The 18,040-nt window shown below is 35.7% G+C and overlaps 1 protein-coding gene across 15 annotated transcripts in view; it reads left to right on the top strand.

Moving 5' to 3' along the window:
* The window catches only part of LOC136840654 (serine/threonine-protein phosphatase 2A 56 kDa regulatory subunit delta isoform-like), a 44,283-nt gene extending 31,736 nt beyond the window's left edge, over nt 1–12,547 (top strand). For 2 of the 15 annotated variants that reach the window (XM_067107357.1, XM_067107354.1), the window contains exons 3-13: nt 517–826; nt 999–1,247; nt 3,402–3,550; nt 6,802–6,932; nt 7,202–7,261; nt 8,046–8,259; nt 8,461–8,580; nt 9,327–9,454; nt 9,635–9,736; nt 11,420–11,609; nt 12,054–12,547. In XM_067107357.1, coding sequence (XP_066963458.1) covers nt 517–826; nt 999–1,247; nt 3,402–3,550; nt 6,802–6,932; nt 7,202–7,261; nt 8,046–8,259; nt 8,461–8,580; nt 9,327–9,454; nt 9,635–9,736; nt 11,420–11,609; nt 12,054–12,206 — 1,806 coding nt within the window. In that variant the 3' untranslated portion in view covers nt 12,207–12,547. Of the gene's footprint in view, nt 1–513; nt 827–998; nt 1,248–3,395; nt 3,551–6,801; nt 6,933–7,201; nt 7,262–8,045; nt 8,260–8,460; nt 8,581–9,326; nt 9,455–9,634; nt 9,737–11,419; nt 11,610–12,053 lie in introns of all 15 variants that reach the window. The other 13 variants (XM_067107363.1, XM_067107361.1, XM_067107362.1 and 10 more) reach the window with 7 other exon arrangements.
* Nucleotides 12,548–18,040: the final 5,493 nt, after the last annotated feature.

The following is an 18,040-nucleotide window of genomic DNA, read 5'->3' as shown; positions in this document are numbered from 1 at the left end:
GTATGCACAAGAATCTGGAGACCTTTGTCAAGAGTTGTAAGGGTCTTGTTTATTTCTGATTTTTTTTTTTTTTTTTTTTTTTTTTTTTTTATCTTGAGTATCTTGGCATACCACTAGCTTGAGAATCTTAGGAACAGGTTTGACTCAAAATTAATTCTTACGGTTTTGAAATGGCCTCTCCAACGCAAAGCCTGAAATGGTCCATCAGCCACTGTTCGGTATGGTCGACCCTGTTCTTCTGATCTCTTCTTACTCAGATGCCATCACCAAACCCATGATGGACTGGAATAGAATTTGTTGTGAATCTTTCTAGAAAGTAGTTGCCGTGTTGTCGTTTCTTCTACTAAAACTAACCGCTGATCTTTCTCTGTGTGTGTTGCTTGGTGTTGTGCGTGCGTGGCTCCGCTGCTGGTAACTACAACCACCACAACTACAACAACTTGCCGCTGTACTCCTGTCTCCACTACCGTTACATTCACCAACATCACTTCCACCATATTACCTTATGCTCAGCAGCAACAGGAGCAGCAGCAGCAGCAGCAGCAGCAGCAGCAGCAGCAGCAGCAGCCAGCTCAGCCTCCACAGCAGCAGCAAAATCAGGAAAGTAACAAGGACTCGGCCCAACAGCCCCACCACATTATTGGTGGTAATGAAGGTCCTTTAGGCATCACATCCACTGCTAAGGATGGTCTTCCTCCTCCTACACAGATTAATAAAATAAAGTTTAGTCCTGGGGCACCGCTCATCAAGAAGGACAAGCGGCAGTCGTCTTCGCGCTTCAACGTTCCGAAGAATAGGGAGTTGCAAAAATTGCCATCGTTACGGGGTAAGTCGGGGGTTAAAAATACTCATTGGCTCCTTAAGAAACTAGTCACGTTGAAAGTTTAGTTGTGGACATACGTTGTATTGATGACTGGCAAAACTTCGTCAAACCTTTGCTCACTAAACAGTACAAAACTTGCTCGAAAACAATTTCTTAATTTTGTTGTTTCTTGTAGATGCCCAGCCAAATGAGAGAGAAGAACTTTTCATACAAAAGATTCGACAGTGTGGGGTCTTGTTTGACTTTGTTACGGACCCATTGAGTGATTTGAAGTGGAAAGAAGTGAAACGGGCAGCCTTAAATGAGATGGTAGAGTACGTAACAACTCAGCGGCAAGTCATTACAGAGCCTATCTACCCAGAGGTGGTGAATATGTTTGCTGTTAATTTGTTTAGAACGCTGCCACCTTCTACTAATCCGTCAGGTATGGTCATTGATCTTGGTGGGAAATGTAACTTTTACTTTTCTGTATTTTGTTCAAGTCTTTGGCATTGTACTTTTAGCAGTACTTTGATTGATATGGGGTAATGTTGATGGCCACAAGTATCATTTAAAAAGGGCTTTTGTATGTACAAAGCATAAATCACTGTTTGATGCTGACCTAAAAACCTGTTGCAGGAATGTTAGAATACTTTAAAAATACAACAAAATTTGGGGGTTTTGGTCATTTTGCTGTGAGAATTGTCCAGTGTACTCTCTGATAGGAATGTTATGTCAATTGACATGCTTATCTTGCCCGATTTTCAAGATGGGAGCGTTTGTCTCTTGTATTGCCAGATGGTCAAACCCATCACTTAATTTTTCCTCAAAAGTTTGAAACTAAGAATTGTTATTATATTGTCACATTTATTAAGTTGCCTTAATTTGCCTATTGTCATAAAGTATGTTACAGGCAGACTGTATCACAGGTTATTATTGATGAAACGTGACCTTTTAAAATGCATTAAGGTTTTTTTTTTTTTTTTTTTGTAGACTTATTTGTGTGTTTGAGGCTTGTCATTTGTAATATGGTCTGAGTTCATAGCGGAGAAATTCACTTTTTTTTATTTGCACATGGAATGGCAAAAAACATTGTATTTCACAGAGCTTGCACTTGACAGCATAAGTTCTAACAGTGAGAAAAATGTCCCTTAAGCACTCGCTGAGAGAAAAGAAGACGGAAGATTGGGTTTGTGTCAGTATCCCTATCAAATCTGGAGAGTGAGAATTGTGAAGATAGTTTGGGTTACCTGAATGAGTGTTTTCAGTGAATGTATTAAAAGGTTATATTTCAGATTGTACTCTTTTAAGTGATAAAAACTGCTAGCTCTTGACTTATCCATTATGATATTTGATTGTGTTAGTTTGTTCCCAAATCCCACTATCCTTTTTTCCCAGTTAGCCCCCCAAAAAATAAACTGGATATAATGATCAAAGACACTTGAGTTGGGAGCACACCTTTGGAAATATGTCACACCACATTTTGGTCACTTGGCCACTGTTCTCTTGGTTGGATTTTTATTTTGATGTTGGCGAGAACAAAAATTGTTGGTTTTAAAGTAGACTTTTAATTTTTAACACATTTCCTCTTGTGTCATTTTATCACTTTGTTATTAATATGATTGAATAAGATATTTGTCAAATTTACTACATAGTTTTATCCTTTGAAAATGTATTGCCTGGCTAACAGCCATAAAATTAGCCTTGAGTGAATGAACATCTGCTACTAAATGTCAAAAAAAGTGTCAGCAATTGTAGCATTTAAGTGTCAGTAGAAATGATTAAAATAATACAAAAGCCAGCAGAACCAGTATGTTGAGTTTTACTGGGGATTGGATATAGAAACACATGGTGGTGGGTTCAGGATTAACCAAAGGTCTGTTGAAGAGAAGAGCTCCATCAAGCTTCTTACTAGAGATCATGTGGGGAAAAAGAAGAAAGAGGTGTATGTACAGAGGGAGAAGAGGAGGGTGACTAAAAGGGAGCTTGCATGGAACACAACACAGGGGAAAGAATATATTCATAATAGTGACACAAGCTAAGGATGGACAAAGTATATAATAGAGTAAAAGTTAAGAAATTGATCTTGTAACAGAAGAGATACTGAGATAATTTAAGAAGCTGTACAGTAAAACCTCAAAAATGGCAGTATGCTGTTGATTCAGACAGATTTTTCTGTAAGAGAATTGTAATGAAGAGCAAGAGCTTTAGATAGAGAAAAACTAGTGTTAGAAGCCAAATTTTAAGCAAGAGAGAGCTGACAACAAGGTTGTTGCTCAAATTCTGTTGAGAATTTTAAGCCTTGATACTAAAGCCTAATAAGATTAAGGGAAAAAGTATTTTAACTAGCAAACAAATGTGAATCTGCTGTCCATTATCATAGTGGTGAGTCAAAGAAAATGTGAGAGTGAGGAGCATAGCCATCTTTAGAAAATGGATCCTTTAGTAGGGGAAGCTGTGTGCATGTGTGTGTGCTTGCATGTGTATATATTTTATGTTCTTTTGTTTCTCTCACCTCAAGTTATAAAAGTATCTGCTGTTCAGTAAAATTATGAAATGGAAAGTCTCCTATGACGGTTTGACATTTCCGTAGGAGCAGAGTTTGACCCAGAAGAAGACGAGCCTACTTTGGAAGCTGCTTGGCCACACCTACAACTAGTGTACGAGTTTTATTTACGTTTTCTTGAAAGTCCAGATTTCCAGCCTGCCATTGCTAAACGGTACATAGATCAGAAATTTGTACTGCAGGTAAGTTTTTATCCTCAGTCATGAATGCTACTTTTTTTGGGTTTTCAGTCATATCAATCTTGTGTTGTTGTCAGGGTCGAGTGGCTGCCCTATAGTATATGACATTTAGTAAAGGAATAATATTCTGAATTAAGCAGCCTTTTAGTTGCCAGTGTATTTTCCAGAGCCACTTAACACTTTCATTGTTCAGGGGTTAGTCATTTGTTGCCTTTTGTAAGTTAACATGTTCCCTGCTGTCAAAGATGCTTTTTTGTTCAACTGAAATAAGAAGTCTCACAAACTTACTGCACATCGTAGAACAAAGGTTACATTTTGCATTGGCCTATCCTAACCCCAGAGGAAAGTTATCTTTGCTAGGCAGTAATCAAAACTTTTTTTTTTTATGACCTCCAAGTGAAGTGTATGTATTACAGTATAGTGAGTTGAAATAGTAAGTAAACAAAAGTATCATTAAAAAAAATAAAAGTAATCACAAAGATTTGTTCCCATATCAGCAGACTATGGTAGATGAGTCAGTGGACAAGTAAAACTTGAATTTTGTAAGTCATTATTACCGATATGTTCACTTCTCAAATGACCCTGAACTTGTGCAGTTTTTACAAAGTCTAACTGTGCAATGAAATGTTATTCTAGTATTTCTTTTTGCAGTGCTTAGTGTTCTCCTTTGTCAAAGATTAAAAATGATTGCTGCATAAGCCTACATATAGTACTATCAAATTCTTAAAATAATGCACTTGATGTAGCTCTGTTTGTTTGCACTCAGTGAGACTGTTGGAGTAGAAAAATGTGGACACCACAACTTGAAAAAAACAGTATTTTTAGATAAACTGAAAAACTACAGTAATCAATATGCTGTATTAGTTGAAGCCACTGTACTTCTGTGCATTTAGATACTGTACTGTAGTTCGATTGCATGCAGCCCACCAACGAAAAGACAACTGTCAACTTGTGCAAGTTGTGTGGCCTTATTTTTGTGTGTTGTATTGCACAAAGAAATTTTTAGTCAAAATTGGGGTGTGTCTTCGAGGTCAGAGCTGCTTTTACGCTGGTAATTAAGGTATCCATGTAATTTTTGGACTGAAGTATTCAGCATTCATCTTATGTAACAAGTTAAGGTTAAAATTGTTTGTTGTTATGAATTACATATCTTGGTGTAAATTTGTGATTTTTGTGTAATCAAAATTAATCAAAATTACAGATTAACTTTGTAATCCCTTTCTAGACATGTGAAGTTAAGGATTTAATAACTGCAAGCAAAAAACAAAATCCAAAATAATAAATTATCTTTATACAGTGGTTATGTATAGTAATTCCCCAATTATTTCCTTTATTGTGCTTTGTGTGTACAGATAGTTCCCCATTTGTGGGAGTGATAGGTTCTGCTCCCTGACTTCAGCAGATTATTCTGTAAATCATAGTTAGTTTAGGAACTCTGTGCTCAGCAGTAGGTTCTCAGTGTATATGTACTGGTAGTTCATATTCAAACTATATACAGTGACTCCTCCAATTAAGGAATAAGACCCTGCATCCCTTATGTAAGTTGAAAAAATCCCCCAGAATCTCGTAAAAAACCTTGATCCGCATTACCAGTATTATAAAAATACAGAAGGAATAGGTAGTAGAATAAGTGCATTTCTTGTTGTAACCCTATTGTATGCTGTGGTTAGAATTTTTAACATGGGGAAAAAATAATGGCTCAAATTTCATTTGCAAAAGCAAAAGATTCCTTTTGTATTGAATATTCTATATACAATACAGTATACTGGGAGCCTCGATGGCTCATTCGATAGAGCAGCAGACTCGGACTTCATAAGAAGTCTGTGTCGCGGGTTCAAATCTGCAGCCAGCCCATCAGAAGGGCAGATACTTTGCTATCCTTGTAGACACCCCAGGATTATGTTTGTAATCAATGGATAGGTTTGCTGAAAGCAAATGGGTGTTACAGACTAATACACACACAAACAAAGCCACTCCATCATCATCTAAAAACATAACAGACGCCTTACATGTCACGAACTGTCGGCCTAAACCGCTCACGTCTCTTCGCTGCTGGAAGAAAGGGAGCTGGGGATTTGGCACGATACATATGCACATGCTACCGGGGTCTAAGCGATGTCAGGCAGGGCAGCCAATCGAGGCTGTGGCCTACCCCAACGCCAAATCAAAAGTCCTTCAAAAGAAGGCATCGTGCTTACCCCATATAAAAAATGGGAAAAAGCATGTTAAACGAAGAAGAAGAAGAAGAGTACAGTATACTGATAACCTCAGTATTATTGAAGTTTTACTAAGGGATATTATTGCTGTAAAACTTGGAGTAAAATAATACACAAGGCAGAAGGGAAATGGTGAGTAAAGAGGGGGCTTATTTGTAATCAACAAATGGATGGAGGATATTCACAGTAAAATGTTAAGATTTTTACTGCATTAGCATAGTGTTAACGAGTTCAGATCTTCCATCATGGCATGCATCCGCCATTAGTACCCTGTCCTTTTAAGAGTCAAACCTCATGCTCTTGGAAGGGTGTGTGAAGGGTCCATGGAGTACTTCTAGGCCTCAGGATACGTGAAGAAGGGGAGGAGGAGGAATTTAGGTTGGGGAAAGAGTTTAAGACTGAATGAATGAAGGGAAAGGGAACAGTTTGGTGGGATGGGGTGGGGTTCGTTTGGATGATGGGCGCTTATTTTGTTGTTATCTCAAGCGTCACAGCGATTGTATTCAGCTTCGGTAGGTAGGGTAAAAGAGAGAGAGATTCTTTTTAATACACACAAGTACATACCAACATTACCCTTGGATCACTTGTGTTTGGTGGTACAGACCACCTTGATTGTGAATGTCTAATTCATATACTGAAATGTGAAAAAGTTAACCTCTCCTGAGTGAGGCATTTTGCTTGTTCAGAACACATAATTTTTGAGCGTATTTGAAAGGAAAAATATAATTACTGAATTTGTTCTCAACTGCAGTGTTTCAAGATTTTTCCTCTGTGGAATCAGTAGATTTTATTGTGTGCTTGTATAGGCTAGGTAAGGTTAGGTTAAAATTGTACAGCATCTAAGTATAAGCTTAAGCATATTACTACAGTGTATTTGCAATACAGAAAAATCTCCATACCCCTTTTGCGTCAGTTAGTGAAAGTTAGAGAAAAGTTACTAGAGCCTATTCTTGGTGTGTTTAATAAATTAAGAGTTGAAGAACCTTAGAAATGCCAATTCTCTTAACTGCAAAATACTGAATTTTACTCTTGTTTCAGCTATTAGAACTGTTTGATTCCGAGGATCCTAGAGAGAGAGATTTTCTGAAGACCACCTTACATAGAATATACGGCAAGTTTTTAGGCCTGAGAGCGTTTATCCGAAAACAAATTAACAATATATTTTACAAGTAAGTTTTGTTCCTCTAGGTGTTGGAGGAATTTTCACGTTCATAGTTGTAACCTTGTAGTTTGGAAAGTTTTATGTTCATGTCTGTAATGTAATGTTTGTATGCAGTTTGCTATAACAAAATTTGACCAGTCAAAAGTTACTCTTAGCAAGAATTATTTCAGAATTTTGTGGCTCTTTACTATGTCCTCACAAGTCTTTCGATGGTAGGTAATAAGTATTTAATTATTTGCCAAGTATTTTAATAGTCGTGTTTTCAATTATTTTCAGATTCATATATGAGACTGAGCATCATAATGGTGTAGCAGAATTGTTAGAAATCTTAGGAAGGTAAGAATTTTCATAGAAGATGGGTTATGTTGATATAAGTTACCATTCAAGATTGTTAGAGAAGGTCATAGAAACAGAAAAATCAATTAAAAATATACTTTTTATTTTGCCCATTGTTTAGAGAAGTAGGGGTGTATATGTCTCCTCAAGGATTGTGTGTGAAGTTCTGAACATATTTAGTTTTATTAATAACAGAGGTATAGCATTTTTATTATTTTGATGAGAGAATAATTATCCATACTGGGAAGTGCTGCACCCTCTTAATGTATTAATATCATTGCAAAACTAAAGAATTTGCATTGAGCTGTTGAGTGATAAGTAGGAAATTTACCAAAACTGTGTAGAACTGTACTGTATTAAATCCTAGGTACTTGTACTAAATACAAAACCATAGTTTCACACTTTTGCACAGAGATTTTGTTGCACATTCATATAATTATTAACTTTGACAATAGTATTAAAGATTTTACCTTTGTTATAGAGCATTGTTTCCACCAATCCAGATTTTAAAACTTTTTTTGGCTCAGATCCCATATGGCTAAAAAAAGAAAAACCTAAGCACGTACTGCAGTTTGAAATGTAGTGAGTCTAATATTCTGAATAACAACACTACTGTGTTAGTGTCTCAGCATATCCTGAAAGAGCATTTGTTGATGTTTCTTTAAGTTCATGGGTGTAAATCCTCAACTTATGCCTGGTTTTCATATAAATGAATTTTATTTTTATATATATGTAATAGTATAGGAGTACTAAACATTAATCTTTTTTTTTTTTTTCATCTTAGTATCATCAATGGGTTTGCATTGCCACTTAAAGAGGAACACAAAGTGTTCCTTTTGAAGGTTTTGCTACCCCTTCACAAGGTTAAGTCTCTGAGTGTGTATCATGCTCAACTGGCCTATTGCGTAGTTCAATTTCTCGAGAAGGATCCCTCGTTGACGGAACCTGTCATCATTACGCTGCTCAAGCTCTGGCCAAAAGTCCATAGCCCGAAAGAGGTAATATTCTCTTCTCTCTCTCTCTCTCTCTCTCTGCTCTTTTGAGAAAGTGTTATACACTTTTTTATTGTAGGATTAACAGGTGTAGATATTTGCATCATTGAATTGGAGTACTGAACTGCTAATATTACATTTGAATGGGTTTCTCTTGTGAATAATAATAATTATAATAATAATAGTTAATCTTGTTTGGTTTTACAGGTAATGTTCCTAAATGAGCTAGAGGAAATACTGGATGTGATTGAGCCTAACGAATTCGTGAAAGTGATGGTCCCCTTATTTCGTCAACTTGCCAAATGTGTTTCCTCACCACATTTCCAGGTACAGGCATGGCTACCAAAGAGACTGAATGACTGTTGTATTGAAAATGTTTTTTTAATATAGTGGAACCTTGGTTCACGAACTTAATCCATTCTGTGACTCAGTTCTCGAATGGAAATGTTCACGTTTGTGACTTGAAAAATTTTTCCCATTGAAATTATGTAAATGCAATGAATCCCAGTTCTAGCCTCAGAAACATTACATTTTTTTTTTTTAAATGTTTTTCTGTAACAAAGAATATAGAATGAAATTAAAATAAGCATAATTTTAGACAAAGAACACCAAATTAAGTAAAATAGTTTATGTACACTGCTTTACCTTGGTTGTAGATAGTTTCTGGCACAGGTGGATGGTGGAGGAGGAGAGGAGGAAGCTGCTTTTTGAGGAGCCAAGATGAGGGCTAAAATAACTCAGTAAGAGCAAATGAGACCCAAAAAGTAATGTTTATGAACACTGTTTTTCCATTGCTGTGTTCGCACCAAAACACAACTGTGTATGTGTTTGCAAGCTAAGGGGTGTTTGTGCATTCGTACACCAAAACACCTTTTGTGAACCAGTGCAAAAATTGTTCAAAAAGTCTATTCATGAACAGGAACACTTGTGAACCGAGGGTCCACTGTATTTAGTTTTTGTTATGTAAATTCAAAGATACCCAAATGCCACTGAAGAACAGTTGCATCTTTATTGAAAACCATCAGATGATGTGGTTACAGTTAAGTAATGGACATTGCTTTTTACATTTCCAGGTTGCAGAGCGAGCTCTCTACTATTGGAATAATGAATACATATTGTCATTAATTAGTGACAATGCCCAAACCATATTACCTATTATGTTTCCTGCACTTTATAAAAACTCCAAGTCACATTGGAATAAGTAAGTAGTGTATACCTGCATGCATATAATCCTACTGAAATGTTACATACAATTATACCTTACTCATTTTTATGCTGATTCACCAGTGGTGCTTTAAAAGATGTGTGCATTGTTGATTTTCAAAACATCTACAGTCACTTGAATTTTGTTTTTATATATAATTGTACTTTTTTATTTCAGAACAATACATGGGTTGATTTACAATGCACTTAAGCTTTTCATGGAAATGAATCAGAAGCTCTTTGATGAATGCACACAGCAGTACAAGGCTGAGAGACAAAAGTGAGTAGTGTGCATTATTAATATTGCAGGTCTAGCAAAGGTCATTCTATACCAGATACCATGTATATATATAGCTTTTTAAGGTGCTTTTGAGTCGTGCAGCATTGGAGATGGATGAGTATGATAAGAAACTGCAGAAGGAGAAAATTAATGGTCAGAAGGGAAAAACATCACTGGAAATTTAAAAAATTTTAATGGTGGTCACAAAAACTGGATAAAAAATAAATGTTAAAATTTGCCCAATGTGCTTTTATCTGTATGTTAATGGTGGGTAACCACACCACCATTCTGTTTTCATTGTCAGTGTATTGTTCAATAAATTCCATGAGATATTCAATACTCATTATGCTGTAGGCTTTGTGTTGATGATTTTACTCAACTGTAGGATAACATAAGTGTTCTAAGCTTGTTTATGGTAGGCTGCGCTAGGCAATGGTATTTGTTAGCATAGTGGTTTTAAAATGTATTTTCAGCTTACGATATTTTGCCATACACTGTTTTTTTTTTCAATCAGTATTCAAGGGTAAATTATTCACTGTGTACATGACAGTGCACATGATTGAGTAATGACATTACTGCACTATAGTGTATGCATAAATAACAAAGGAATGTAGCAAATGCAAAAGTCCAGAAGTCTCAAACAGGTAATTTGGCATTGCATTTTCATTTTTTTTGTGACATTTGTGCACAAATAATATTATAGTCACATATATTTCATACAATACCTTTGTATGTTTAATGTTTGATGGTATTAGTTACTTGAACATGAACACGGGTTTTGGTAGACTAGGATTCCATGACAAAGGTCTTGAATGACACGTTTTGCTTGCTGAGATATCATGTTCATTCTTTTTTACTTTGGATAAGTTAGTGCTTATTTTGGTAGGCTAGCCAGGGACACTGTGGGAGTGCACTTTGGGTGTAGTAATGCAAATGATTGAGGGGACACTGTAAAAACATCTTTCAATCCTTTTGATCTCTTCTCACCCAGATGGTCATTTGACCTCTTCCCATCCAGATGGCCAATTAATACAGATTTATCATGCACCGGTATTCACCCTCTCACTTTGGCTCAGGTTCACCTAATGAATTCATGAAAGTATAGATATAGCATTAATTTATTTTACTGGAATCACATAGTCCTGTTTCTAGAATCATAAGGCCCCCCATGATTTGTACTTATATATAAAATGATGTAATGTGTCCACTAAAACACCCTTTGAAGCTCATTGTACCAGCAAATGGAAGAAACTTGTAATCCTTCAATAAGGACATTAAAATTTCCCATTCCCATTCATGCAGATTATACAGGCCTGGAAAATTCTTTAGGCTTTGTGATTTTATAGCTGGATTTTCAGTGACGGTTACAGTCTGTATACCATTAAAAACGATGTAATCTTTATTAAAAAAAAAAAGTTGTCATTGAAAGTAGCATTTTTTGTTTCTTGCTCTGGCCCTGTGGTTTTGTAGCAAACTTGTTTTAAAGGGGAAAAATTATGTGTGTGTAGATAGAAGATTAATTTGCTGGTTTTTAATATAGCACGTAAACTGCAAGTGATTAGAAAGAAAATCAAATTGTTTTTCACGTAATATTGTATATGCAGTTACATTAATTTGATACAAAGTATGCAGCATTATTATTTTGTAACGATATCCATGTTAAATCTGTCATCTCTTATGCAGGGAAAAGGAAAAGATGAGAGAACGGGAGGAAGCATGGCAACACATAGAAGACCTGGCAGTACAAAACCCTCTGTTTGACAAATTTTCAGCTGAGACTAATAATCTTTGTAATTCCCAATCATCTATGGGTTCACCACAAGATGACAGTGATTCAGATTTTAATCCAGATATTGGTGGGGATGCGGCAGAGGTAAGGTTCATTTCGTAGGTTTTTATTTCTTTTAGTTGATATTTATTTTGCTCGGATGCCAGTCTTTTGTCGGTCGGTCTCTTTTTTTTTTTCTCTCCTTCTTCTTTTGTTTTAGTAATGGATTTTTGTGTGACAAGAAATCGATTTTAAGCAGAAGTAGCATTGAAAGGACGACCAAGTAGAAGTTAGTCGACATGCAACTGTAAAAGTGGAAAGATATTAGCACATAGAAAAATTATAGACGGAACAAGTTACAATGAAGAGAGGTGTTCATGGCGGAGAAAATAAAAGTATTGACGAATGTGAAGCAACCAGGTGCTTCAAAACTATGTAGATAAACTCAAGTTCATAAGATATTTATAGTACAGTAAATATATTTTTGTATTAGTATTAATTTAAGGAATTGAATGCGAAAACTGATTTTAATGCTGCAAATTTCTCCAGAAAGTGAAAAAGGTGCGTAATACGGAAAAGCCATTACTGAGAAGGAAGAGCGAGTTACCCCACGACCAATATACAATCAAGGCTCTGAGTGACCACAAACGAGCGGATGACTATCTAACTACTTCTCAAGAATTGACAGCCACCACCAGCTAGATCCAACCCAAGATAGTTAGGAAGACACAATGCTGTAGTACAGCAGTTCACTTGTGTTGCAGAGGCTTGGAATGGCCCTCCTGTGTCAGGTGGTGGTTACGTGGAACTGGTGCCGAACCTTTATCAAGACAATAGTATTGGAAAAGACTGGATTTTTTCTTGCTTTTCTTTTCCTTTCTTTCCTTATTTTTGGGGTTATGTATCATTTTAACATTGTTTTTGGAGAAATTTCAAACTGGACTAGGAAAAAGTTTTACAAGTTCTAAATTTCTTTATTTTTTTATATGAGTATCAGATTCTAATGCAGTGTACCACGTGAAGGAGAATAACTGGAAAAGAAAGAAGAAGAAGAAGAGAGTTACAGTATAAATTAAAACATACAGTAGTGACCCTCCGTGTAGAAATGACCCTATTATGTTACATTACCAAAGTGGACCTTTAATAAGGTGAATAAGTAAGAAGAAATTTTTTTTCAAGTTTTAAATTTATTTTTTATATGAATATCACGCTCGTACTAAAGGAAGGTTAAAAAAAACCCAGAGATGAAAGTGAGATGTTAAATGAATTCTAAAGTATGGTAGTGAACCTTCTGTAGAATTGACCTCCTTATGTTACATTACCAAAGTGGAATAAGGTGAATTTGTAACTGTTCCATAACTAACTCCTAGTACATTCATCTGTGCTTACATTAAGGTAAAGGAACTTAATAAGACTAATGAGGTTGTATCCCAAGCATTGGTTTGAGCAAGAACATAATTGTAATTGTATATATATATACAAATGCATATTCTAGCAACCACCCCCAGTGCATAGTGGCTGGTTGTTTGCTAGAATATATACACTAATGGCTGTATATATGATTGTGTATGTATATATGTATACTGTACATATGCAAAGTTACAGCATACTTGCCTCTGGATTAAGCTATTCTTGTAGAGGGACCCAAGTGTTTTAGTCCATTAGACCAGAGAAACTTATTGGTAAATTCTGTATGTAACACTCACTAATGATAGTGTATTTGAAGTAACTTGATTTCATTATGAAGGAAGTACCTGGTAGGACAGTAGTGAGCAGCAGCAAATTATCAAATCATGTTTGTATCTAACCAACTTTTATAGCTAGAAATGAGACCCATTACTGTCAAGTGGTGTTTTGTTCTTGATTAGTCTTTGAGAATAGGAATTTCTTTTAAGGAAGTCAAAAGTGGAGTTTAGGTTGAATTATGCAGTGCCAACTTAGTTACTTCACAAAAAAGGTCGTATTATATGTGCATGTTTGTATTTTGCTTATTTCAATTTCTGACAAGTAGTATGCAAAAGGAAATCATGTACATGTCAACATATTGAGAGAAATTAAAAATGTATCTTATTGCTATGTACTGCAAACATAAATGGCAGTAGATAGACCCACTATGATTGGTTGTGATTTTGTGCATTATTGAAACAAAATGCATGCTTCCTGATTTTGTAAAAGTGTTGTTATTGTTATGAAATACTAAAGTTTCTCTGATCTGGGTAAGTTAGCCATGACTTTGTGATTGGAAGCCTGTAAAAGTGTGAAGGTATTATGTTTTTGTTAAGATGAAATGATTGGGATCTCACAAATAGGAAAGCAGCCTTCACAGACTTTTATAACGATGATCCAACCCTGCAAATTGTGTCACAAAGGAGCATGTCCAGTGTGGTTATTTTATTTTCTAATGCTCACATTTCGCATGAGTATAAAAGGAAAACAAAAATCAGTAGAGGAATAAAAAACAGCCATAGATGAAGGAGCCTTCAAGTTTACCTGTTACCCACCAGAGACTTAAATATATAATTTCTAAGTAGTAATACCTTTATTTAAGGAATAAGAGTTAGAATATGCCACTGAAATGATAGCATTAGACACTGATGGAGTACTGTGGAAATATATTGTGTTGTTATATTGAGATAGATTATAGAGTTTATACAAGTTTTGTTGTATCATAATTTAGGAGTATAATCCACTTTTTACTCCACGTACTACAAGTAGCGGTGTCTTGATGAGGCTATAAATTTGTAATTGGTGTTTTCCAGGGTTTAGTACAGGGTCATATTCTGTATCAGTTTTCAGTAATCAGACACTTGAATAAGTATCAGTTGTAGTTCAATAAAAACTGCATACATCTTAGGTTCCTGTGTACATTCGTATGATTTTCAAGAATTACAATGGCACCACTCTCAGTGATGATCATTTTCATACTGTGAACAAACCACTTATTGTACTTAAGCATTATTGCTTGTCTGGGTGAATGGTAGCTGTGATGTAGAATTATCCTTTTAAAAAAAAATGTACTATACTACTCGCCATTCTCTTGACCGAGTGTCTTATTGATGGGGAATCATCAACTGCCACTTCATCTTACTGGGTGTTTTCACTTGACTGCTGTGCTCATTTATTTCATTATTATTATAATTGTTCTTCAATCTTTAGTCAAGTTGGTGTTGTACTGCAGCTTCTTTTGGTCCCCGAGTTGTTTTTTATGTCTTCTTATAAAGCTGTCTAACCTTTCATCTCTGTCATGATCCCATTTTCACCCATTTAAGAACATATCCTTCTGTGGCCAGACCTGCGCCTAGAACTGTGACGTCTGGTCTGGCTAAACTTCTGAATATTAATAGGTGTTGGAAGGGTTATCGAGAAAATTTTATTAAGTAGTTGCAAGTTGGACACCACTCTGGTACACCACAGTTACTGGCTTTTATAGCCGCTTGGGCAACCGTGGGTTTTTGGGTATGCTGGCTGGTCAACTTGTTTTAACAGCACCCACTTCTCGTTGTTTTTTTCTGACTTGTGACAAGCTGTTGGCTTTCAGTGAAATAGGTCTTCATTATGTATATTAACAATGCAAGGTCTTTATTTATTGTTTATGAAGCCAAACATAATGTATAATTATTTTTTCTGTCATAAATACAAACCTCTTATTTTATTTTAATGTACCCTTCTGTGAACCCCTTCACCTCTATCCATTCTGTTGTAGGTTAAGCACAGAGGCTTAGGAATGAGAAATATGTTTTATAACACAGGAATAGGACCTTCCTTTTTGAGGAGGAATATTCATCTGGGTGAATGAAGTGAGCTTTTCATGCAAGGATAATTCTCTTGGCAGAGCTGTGACAGGCAAGCAATATGTATAAGTAAAATAAGGGGTTTATATTTATGAAACTACAGTTATTGAACATTTTTTTTTATATTAAAAGTATGGAATTGCTGCAGTTGCCAACACCTGAATGTGTGTGTATGTATGTACTGTAAGTAGTAGCCAGAGCCCTGGTAAGTGGTAGCCATTGCCAACCTCAATACATGTGCTGAAAAGATCGTTATTTTAGTCTGCCAGTAGTTCTTCAATGAGGCTTGTTTTGATGTCCTAGATGATGACGATGAGCCTCCCTGGACTAATATTACTCTTGGGCTCTATTTATCTGATCATGTTGCATATATATACAATATTATATATATATATTAACTTATAGACCAAAGGCTCTGTAGTGAAACATTTCATGTGCAAACAGTGTTCCTTTGGTATCCTTCCCCCAGTGCCCTGCTGCCTACCTTCCCTCTCCATCTGATGCCATCTTTTTAAAACCTTGCACACATCTTAACCGATTGATCAAGCCTACCAGGAAGTGGGAACTTGGGCCTCATGATTGGGCAGTGCCTCGTGAAAAAATCATTTGTGCTCATTTTATTCTCCAATTTACAGATGTATAGGAAAACAAATTGACAGAACTGAAAAGTTACACAAATACACTGTGACAGAATAAGGTGGAAAGAAACACCTTGTGTAATTTTTTTCTTGTTCTCTAATGCTAAGACCCCTATGGGGAAATGATTCCTGGTGAGGGGTTTAAAGTATTGTTGATCCTCTTGTAAATTATATAATCTTGGTATATATACATGATATATATATTTTTGGCATTAAAACTTTGCTGTATGTAATTGAAAGTGGGGGATCATAGCCTTATTCCTTTGCAAAATAGACTATACCTTTTATGCTGTCTCACATCATGAAATCATATTAATTCATCTTGTACAAGTTCTCACATTGTATACATTGTCAGTGACATAAGAAGACTTCCCAAATTCATCTCATTTAATGTGTATAAATTAAAAAGGAAATTCATGATGTCATCTCTTTTTCCCTTTGAAAAACCCACTCTTATTGTTAATTTAAAAAGCTATTCTTGAGTTTTCTTCCTTTGCATGCTTCATTCATCCTGGGGCCTCTCAGTTTTTGTCATCCATTGGCCACAGTCATTCATCCTACCTCAGAGCTCATCTCATAGCATCATATGAAGCTGCCCTCTGCATCCGTGGCACACATCAAAAACTGAAGAAGAAAGTAGTTGGTCTTCATGAATACAGTATATATATATATATATATAGTAAATTTTAAGCCATGTTGAGTACTGCAATAAAACTTTAATTTCTTATGTAATAAAAACACAGGAGTTGATCTATTTTAATACCTTTCTGTGGGCGCGTTGGTTAGTTAATGTATATTAACAGGTTTCATACATGTCTTATTACTAACATTTCATCCTAACCATACCCTAAGCAGTCCTTTCACTTCATCCCATCCTGACTTTTATTTCGGTGCTGTCTACTCACCTTTAGGTGTTAAGAACCCAAGATGCTTTGAGATGAATATTAAATAATTAGGTAATATAAAGAGATGGCTAACAGTAGAGGAGCCAGATGCTGTGTAAAATATTATTAGGCTTTTCTGCCAGTCACAGTACAGTAATGGAATTAAGTGTATAAGCCTCATAAAGACAATGTATAACCATTTTGTGTTATGTGGGTCTTAAGCAGTGAGGAATTGTATCATCGTCATTCTTTTTTATAATTATTATTTTGCATACATACATACAGTCAGACTGTATTCTAAGTTGCTTCCAAAGCCTATTTTCTATTTTGATAGTGAAACTGCTGCTCAATATCTATATGAAAACACACAGTGTCCCAGGTATATTGTGAAGTAGAATTAGGTTGTGGGTTTGCTTATAGTAAGTCAAACCTTATTTGGAGTGACCTTGAAGAAAAGTTTTTATTATATTAGGGAAACTAAGAAACATGAGTGAAGCAAAACCACCCCTTGTAGCCTGCTGCAAAGGCTGCACCCATCTTATTAAGATCATAGGGAAAGAGAGATTTGCATATTCAATCTTGGTTTTACATCCATACCTTATCATGCTCTGTACAACTTCTCCCTCTGTGAAAAATGTCAGTTTTGTGATCAATTTCAGACTTGGGTACTATTATAAGTGTATAAAAATTGCTGTACATTCAGGGTTACTGATGGAAATTTTCATTGCTAAGGCTGTCACCTACATTATGGAAGCAACTTGGGTTTGACATCCCTCCTCCTTGCTTATCCCTTTGGGGAAGGGTTGGTTTAGGGGAGGTAGTGGAGTGCATTCCTGTAAGGAGACCTATTGACTTGCCTATGACAGGTCTTCTCTACATATTTTCTCCTTTTATTTCCTTTTTCTTGTTATGCAATACATTCCAGGAACTTGGTGGAAGTATATTGCACAATATCTTTCACCTATGAAAGCAATTGGCATTAGACATAAAATCAAAAACCTTTTTTCCCATGTTTTTACTTATGAGGTATGAAATACATTGCCATGAATAGAATTTACTTATAGTGAATAGCTTGCAAATTGTAACTTCCATATTTAGGTAATTTGCAACCATACTCAGTCTTGTTATTCCAGTATCAAACTAAGCTACTATATTCTCTAGAACTTCTGTTTGTCCCCCTCCATATCTTTCAGTTTAGTAAAACTCAACAACAGAATCAGGTA

Source organism: Macrobrachium rosenbergii, chromosome 8, assembly GCF_040412425.1.
Source record: "Macrobrachium rosenbergii isolate ZJJX-2024 chromosome 8, ASM4041242v1, whole genome shotgun sequence".
In the NCBI taxonomy this organism is placed as follows: Eukaryota; Metazoa; Arthropoda; class Malacostraca; order Decapoda; family Palaemonidae; genus Macrobrachium; species Macrobrachium rosenbergii.
Note: the sequence above shows the minus strand (reverse complement) of the source record. Positions and strands in the feature narration are given on the sequence as shown.